This window comes from Scomber japonicus, chromosome 20 (genome assembly GCF_027409825.1).
Source record: "Scomber japonicus isolate fScoJap1 chromosome 20, fScoJap1.pri, whole genome shotgun sequence".
NCBI classification, from domain to species: domain Eukaryota; kingdom Metazoa; phylum Chordata; class Actinopteri; order Scombriformes; family Scombridae; genus Scomber; species Scomber japonicus.
The window spans coordinates 27,892,875-27,900,952 of NC_070597.1; the positions used below are offsets into that span (position 1 = coordinate 27,892,875).

Genomic DNA, 8,078 nt, shown 5'->3' on the forward strand with positions numbered 1-8,078 from the left:
GATATGTGGTCTCCCACACTAGCCTGGCTAACGCCAGACCCTACCGCAGTTGAGGTAGGGTCTGGCGAGGAGCCGTTTATTTTCTCGTATTTGAGGCGGGATCAACAAATGTGGATCAAATGCTTCTGTACGCTACTGGACAAACTTACGACGTATTCAGAGCCTGTAGGGAGCAGCGCGAATACATTCTTTTTATGAAGGAAATCATGTAGTGCATGGTTTTGTTCTATTTTCCAAGTGAACTTGCCTTCCAACTTATTTAGCATACAATCTACTGCTGCTTCGAATGGTTGCTGCACCTTCATGGCCACCATGCTGGATGTAAACAGACTCGCTCCATGGTCGTAATTGCATTTAGCCCGCCTCCCCGTTCTGTGATTGATTCCCTATCTCAGGCGACCATTTTTTTCTTAGTGGCCATGCTAACTTTCTGAGCGAAGTGGAATGTCACTGGAAAGAGAGCATGGGTTTACCCAGGCTAATCCCTACGGTGGCCGAGAAAGGTCATAACACATGCAAATGCCAAAACACCTGCATATTCAGAAAACACTTTGCTGCAAATGCCAAAACACCTGCAAATTCAGAAAACACCTGCAAACTCAGAAAACACCTGCAAATTCAGAAAACACTTGCAAACTCAGAAGACATCTACAAATTCAGAAAACACCTTCATCGATGTTAAAAATATTCACAACACGAGCAAATAGGGAAACGAACTGCAAACTAGATGAAAACGAACAGCAAACTAGGTGAAAACGGAAATGTTTCCAGGGGGATCATAATCAGCGACGGACCCACACGGGGGCAACAGCGCCCCCTATAAATTAAAAACAAATATAGTCATATGACACACCGTTTTGAACGTTTAACAATTACTGAGTACTTAATATGTTGGAAACAATTCTGTGTTTCTTTGTTTTCGGAAACAGGATGTGGGTCCGTCGCTGATAATGGTCCCCCTGGAAACATTTCCGTTTTCACCTAGTTTGCTGTTCGTTTTCATCTAGTTTGCAGTTCGTTTCCCTATTTGCTCGTGTTGTGAATATTTGTAACATTGATGAAGGTGTTTTCTGATTTTGTAGATGTTTTCTGAATTTGCAGGTGTTTTGTGAATTTGCAGGTGTTTTCTGAGTTTGCAAGTGTTTTCTGAGTTTGCAGGTGTTTTCTGAGTTTGCAGGTGTTTTCTGAGTTTGCAGGGGTTTTGGCATTTGCAGCAACGTGTTTTCTGAATATGCAGGTGCTTTGGCATTTGCATGTGTTATGACCCTTCTCGGCCACCGTAAAATATGACAAAAAGTTACTTTTATAAGACTTACCAACTGCAGCTTTAAATAAATAATATGTTCTCTTTTCAAAATTAAAGTCAGGATTCAAGAAAGAGCTGCAACTCCAAGGTCTGTTACGAAAGGCAATGTCTAGGTGGGAGTGTGATCTGATATGATAATATCATCAATATTACAGCACTTTATTTTGCATAATGAAATATTAGGGGCCAGAACAGTCTAATCTTAAGTCTATTTTACTGATTGTTTTTTGCACAGTTGAGTAGAATTCCTTGTCTTGCCGCGTGTGCCATTCTAGTAACACATGACAACTAAACAGAGACATATGATATAAACAGGGAATAATAAATAAAAATAACTTTTAAGTCAGAACTATGTACAAAAGCCAACAGGCTGAGGAAACAGGTAAATACAGGTGTCCCAGTAGTAGCATATATATAATACACTTCTCTGTTCAGACGATCGTGTGTTTATCTACCCACAGGGTCATATACCAAAGGTAGATTATCTGGCATCGGAAGAGATCCATCATCTGAAGAAGCAGAACAGCATCTTGCGGGGCGTGGTTTCCCAGATGAGGAAAGACATGGAGGGTGTCTGTCATCTCCTGCCCCATGCCCAAGCCAAGTCACAGGCCTCCTCTCCTCAGCCAGTCCAGCATCCTGTCACCATCTCAAATACCCCTACAGCTGATACAGAAATTGCCGTTGGACGAGCCCAGTCCACTGAAATTTTCTCCAAATCTAACCCAGCAGGTGGGCAGAGTACTCTTACAGAAGCATGGTTGATTCTGTCATCTAGCAGATTACAGTGGAAAAAAACATACTGTGGAAAGGTACACTGACCTTTTAAATGTTTATCTCCAGACTACACTCAGGCTCTGGAGCAGGAGGTGTCTCTGCTAAAGACTCGATGCAGGCTCCTCGAGGGGCAGCTAGAAGGTGCTACTGGACTGTCCAGCCTAGCTCAAGCCGAAGACAAACCTGCAGAGGATCTGGCACCCATTATTCAAGACAGCACACACCCACAGAACCATGGGCTTAAGCATGGTATATACAGTATATGTTCATGTACAGCTAGTATGTTCATGGTTATGTCAAAAAACTAATGTGCAAACAATGTATATTTTTAAAACATTAATACAATTTTGCAACAGTTTCTTGTACTACTACCCAAAATATAAATGGGAGCCAAGTGAATATGACTGCTGTGTGATAAAACCAAATACAACTGAAACACAGAAAAGCTTTTTCCATGAATATAGTTTTAAAATAACCAAAATTCAATCTCAGGGGCAATTAGTACCTATATGGACTTTTACTAAGCTAGGTTGACTCTGGGTAAGTGACCAAGGCCAGTTTTATCAAGTAACACTGACCAAACATTGTCGCACCAAGTGGACACATACCTGTTAAATCAGCAAATACAGTATTATCAAGTTTTGATAAGAACTGGTGTGTTCACACTAATCGTGAAGAAAATATTTTGCATGGCGAGAATACACACAAATCATGCAACACAAATTTGTGGCATTTGTGCCATGCTGAGGAAGTGCAGCTGAGAGCCTGAAAACTCTGTAAAATGCACGAATAAACAATAGGGCTGTGAATCTTTGAGAATCTCATGTTTTGATTCCACGTTTTGGTTTCTGATTTGATTTGATTCTCACTTGTTAATGTGGTTAAAGCACCTATATTGCTCTATAATGAATGTAGATTATTCTTATAGTGCCTGTTACCCACAGCTGTTTATACTGTATAAAAGTGTATCCTTCAGTTCGTTAAATCCCAGCAGCAGCACTGATATGTTGATAAATGTGCAACCTCTGAGATGGTGTACCAGAGTGCAGTGCCGTTACACACAGCAGTGTACCTTCATTAAATCAGATGATGACACCAGGCTGCAACAGTATAATCACACACACCTCTACACTCATCAGTTTGCTTATAACTCCATATTCTACTTTTTATGAATGACACATCAGGTTATCAGCTTATCATAACCTTTTTTCCTCTGCAGAGAAGTTCCTTCTTATTATTTGATAAATATACCATTATAATAGAGATAGATAATAGAGGAGATGACCTAATTGCAACTCCTTTGTACCATGCATCTGGGGCAGCAACCATTTTTTTCGCTGTTAAACTAGCAAAAGTTAATTTGGACATGCCCTAAATGCACTTGCCCCGTGCACTTAAGACCATGCATTAAACATTAATATAGGGCCCTAAATGTCCCTTAAATCCTGCAGTCTTCATCTGAATTTGAGTGTTATTTGTATTACTTGTATTTTAACAAAGGTTTTTAACTTTGTCTTCATTCATCTTTTTTTGGTTGTTCTGGATCCTCAGGTTGGATGTGTCTGGAGAAACATGCCAACATCACTGCTTTGAAGAGGCAGGAGTTCAGAGAGGCACATATGGAGTCTGCTCCCATCAACATCATGGAACAGGTACTGGAGCAAATCAGTTAACTTGTTGAAATTGACCTTTTAGTGACTATGCGGACCAGTGGTGTATAGTTTAAGGTGCTGGTCTTTTTAGTGACAACATGCAAATGTCAAAAGTAGGCTAAGATAATTCCCCTCTACTGTATCTCAGTACTGTATAATATCATGTGAGAGACGATGGGAATGTGGGTATGGGTATTGTGTAAGCTGCAGTGACCCAGTTTCTCTTCTTCCTTCCAGAACATGCTGGTGCAGCAGCTCCAAGACATGAACTTTTATCAGTGGCACCAGCAGCTGGCCTCAGGTCTGATGTCTGGTGGTTTGTTAAAAAAATGTCAGGGTACTCGAAGCAATCCTCCTTTCCTGCACACTAGGTTGAAGCAGGCAGCGTCCCATATTGCCCGCTTGAGCAGGGAGAAGCAGCAGCTCATAGAAATGGGTAACTGCCTCCGTGCCCAGATCACCACTGCTGGACTACAGGGTACAATGACAAACACACTGACCACTGCACACATACACTACATTAAAGAGCAGGTAATATAATTGCTACTGGTTGCTAATAGAAGTGACACTATCAGTAGGTACAGTAAGTGGCTGTAATTCATCTGTGGTGTTTACAAGGCTGTTAATCACTAAAAATGACTGCTGACTATTTCCTAAGGTAGTATTACCAATTAATACTGGCTGTCAATGGATTCTTTTCTCTTTTTTTTCTAAATGTACTTTAAAAGAATATTTCTCAAGTTTTTAATACTCTTATTAACATACTGTAGTAGTGGATACAAATGTTTGCTTTATGCAAATGTATGTTTATTGTTATTGAAACAATCCAGATCAATGAAATACTGAATGCGCCAAAAATATTATGATATCAGTTAGGAATTAGTTACTTACAGTCACTCACTTGCTCTCTCTCACACACACAGCAGCAGGAGAAGGTATCTCTTCATCAGCTGCTTGGCCAGTGACTGGTATTTGAGACTCAACGTGCTCCATTATGTAAATAACTTGGGTCTTTGATCTGAGAGGGCTTTGGAGCTGAATTTGCAGTTCATAAGACTCTTTTCTTTATACATTTCTGCTTTTTATCCAAAACATTATTGCTATCGCTTCCTTATTTCAAAACTCTAGGACAAGGGTCAAACACAACGTGTGCGCATTAATCAATTAATCATTATATATATATATTTGTGTGTATATGTTTATATATACATCGCGTTCCAAATTATTATGCAAATGATATTTTTCTCAGATTTTCCTAAATAGTCAATGAGAATGACAGTCAGTATAATTTTCAAGTCATCAACCGTTAGAGTATAATTCGAATTTTATTGAACAAACGTCCCAATGATAACAGTATTTTTTTCAAAAATAAAAAACTCAAAATGCACTGTTCCAAATTATTATGCACAACACAGTTTCAAAACATTTTATAGGTTGTAAAGAACTGAAAATGGTCATTTGTTGAATTTGCAGCATTAGGAGGTCATAATTACTGAAATCAAAATCTATTTCAATAAAAAAAGCATCTTAACAGGCCAAGTTACATGTTAACATAGGACCCCTTCTGTGATATCACCTTCACAATTCTTGCATCCATTGAACTTGTGAGTTTCTGGACAGTTTCTGCTTGAAACATCGGATCAAGAGAGCAGCTGCTAAAATGCCATCATGAAGCAGCAAACAGGTATTCGAAGCTGCTGATGCCTCTGGAGTCCCACGAACCTCAAGGTGTAGGATCCTCCAGAGGCTTGCAGTTGTGCAAAAACCTACTATTCGGCCACCCTTAACCAATGCTCACAAGCAGAAACTGTTGCAGTGGGCCCAGAAATACATGAAGACTAATTTTCAAACAGTCTTGTTTACTGATGAGTGCCGTGCAACCCTGGATGGTCCAGATGGATGGAGTAGTGGATGGTTGGTGAATGGCCACCATGTCCCAACAAGGCTACGACGTCAACAAGGAGGTGGGGGAGTCATGTTTTGGGCCGGAATCATGGGGAGAGAGCCGGTGGGCCCCTTTAGGGTCCCTGAAGGTGTGAAAATGACCTCGGCAAAGTTGGAAGAGTTTCTGACTGACCAATTTCTTCCATGGTACAAAAAGAAGAACTGTGCCTTCCGTAGCAAAATCATCTTCATGCATGACAATGCACCATCTCATGCTGCAAAGAATACCTCTGTGTCACTGGCTGCTATGGGCATAAAAGGAGAGAAACTCATGGGGTTGTCCCCATCCTCCCCAGACCTCAACCCTATTGAGAACCTTTGGAGCATCCTCAAGCAAAAGATCTATGAGGGTGGGAGTCAGTTCACATCCAAACAGCTGCTCTGGGAGGCTATTCTGACATCCTGCAAAGACATTCAAGCAGAAACTGTCCAGAAACTCACACATTCAATGGATGCAAGAATTGTGAAGGTGATATCACAGAAGGGGTCCTATGTTAACATGTAACTTGGCCTGTTAAGATGCTTTTTTTATTGAAATAGATTTTGATTTCAGTAATTATGACCTCCTAATGCTGCAAATTCAACAAATGACCATTTTCAGTTCTTTACAACCTATAAAATGTTTTGAAACTGTGTTGTGCATAATAATTTGGAACAGTGCATTTTGAGTTTTTTATTTTTGAAAAAAATACTGTTATCATTGGGACGTTTGTTCAATAAAATTCGAATTATACTCTAACGGTTGATGACTTGAAAATTATACTGACTGTCATTCTCATTGACTATTTAGGAAAATCTGAGAAAAATATCATTTGCATAATAATTTGGAACACGGTGTATATATACACTGCCAGGCCAAAAAAGTCGCCACCAGAAAAAAAGGTCACACATTCTAATATTTCGTTGGACCACCTTTAGCTTTGATTACGGCACGCATTCGCTGTGGTATTATGGAACGGACCCCTAATATGTGCCTTTCTAAAGGATTACTTGTATTATCATGTATCATTTGTATTATTTGTGCTTCTAAACAGGAATGCCTGAAGGTATATGAGCGCAAACAATATTTTTCTTCTATGTTTACTGGCACAAAACCTTAGTTTTAAGTAAGTCTTTAAGTAAATAAGGAGATATTAAATTAGTTGGTTCAGTACCTAAAAAGGTGCCAAAAATCCTTACTAAATAACCACTTTTGTGTTTAACAGAGCCAATGGAGCCAGAGAGAGACTCCACAGAGAAACAAGAAGATCAACATGACCGGCGGTCTGCTCTGGAACAGCTGCAGTACCAGCTCACCACACAGGTACCTACTCTAAATCAGTTTTCCAAGTCTCTTCAAATCAACACACTAACACAACTTCACTCCAGACCGAAATGTTCCTTCTAATATCTGACTTGCTGATCAGGGCATCAGTGTTTTGAAAAGTAACATGGCGGCGCGACCGAATGCTGAACATTCAGCTGTTTGTGTCCTACTTAGAATTCCAATGGACTGCTGAGCTTCATCCTGCCAGCTGGTCTACATGACCTGCCTGAGCTGCATGGGACCACCATCCTGCCATCATCCTTTACTGCACCCCACCAAATATATTGTCCATGATATATATTACATTCATGGGGGCCAAAGTCTTTTTTACCAAAAATAATCTTTCACCTCTTTGCGAGCAGCATCTCTTACACATCTCAGTTATTGTTCAGTATAGTTTTTGTGTATCTTCCTTATTTGAATATAGATCATATCCTCTAATATCCAAAGTTGGTTTAGTCATCGGTCTCTGATCAGGCCCTGTGTTCACATTAGTCAGTCCCTCACAGATCACAATTATTTACTCAAATTCAAGAAATCTCTACAATAGTTGTGAGATCTTGCAATGTTGGTAAATGACTGAAATATTGCATGTACATAAGTATTCACTCCCTTTACTCAGTACTTAATTGAGGCACCCTTGGCAGCGATTACAGCCTCAATCCTTACCTTGGGTATGAAGCTACAAGCTTGGCACACCTGTATTTGGTGTATTTCTGCCATTCTTCTCTGCAGATCCTCTCAAGTTCTGTCAGGTTAGATGGGGAACTTCGCTGCACAGCTATTTTTAGGTCTTTCCAGAAACGTTCAATCAAGTTCAAGTCTGGGGTCTGGCAGGGCCACTCAAGGACATTCACAGAGTTGTCCCGAAGCCACTCCTTCGTTGTCTTGGCTGTGTGCTTAGGTTGTCCTGTTGGAAGGTAAAGGTCCTGAGCGCTCTGGAGCAGGTTTTCATCAAGGATCTCTCTGTACTTTGCTTCATTCATCTTTCCCTCGATCCTGACTAGTCTCCCAGTTCCTGCCTCTGAAAAACATCCCCACAGCATGATGCTGCCACCACCATGTTTCACCATAGGGATGGTATTAGCCACGT

At 40.4% G+C, this 8,078-nt stretch overlaps 1 protein-coding gene across 1 annotated transcript in view; it reads left to right on the forward strand.

Moving 5' to 3' along the window:
- The window catches only part of ccdc57 (coiled-coil domain containing 57), a 46,621-nt gene extending 39,342 nt beyond the window's left edge, over nt 1-7,279 (forward strand). The window contains 7 exon segments of the mRNA XM_053341143.1: nt 1,768-2,038; nt 2,141-2,332; nt 3,635-3,735; nt 3,973-4,213; nt 5,631-6,029; nt 6,885-6,982; nt 7,160-7,279. Coding sequence (XP_053197118.1) covers nt 1,768-2,038; nt 2,141-2,332; nt 3,635-3,735; nt 3,973-4,213; nt 5,631-6,029; nt 6,885-6,982; nt 7,160-7,279 — 1,422 coding nt within the window.
- Nucleotides 7,280-8,078: the final 799 nt, after the last annotated feature.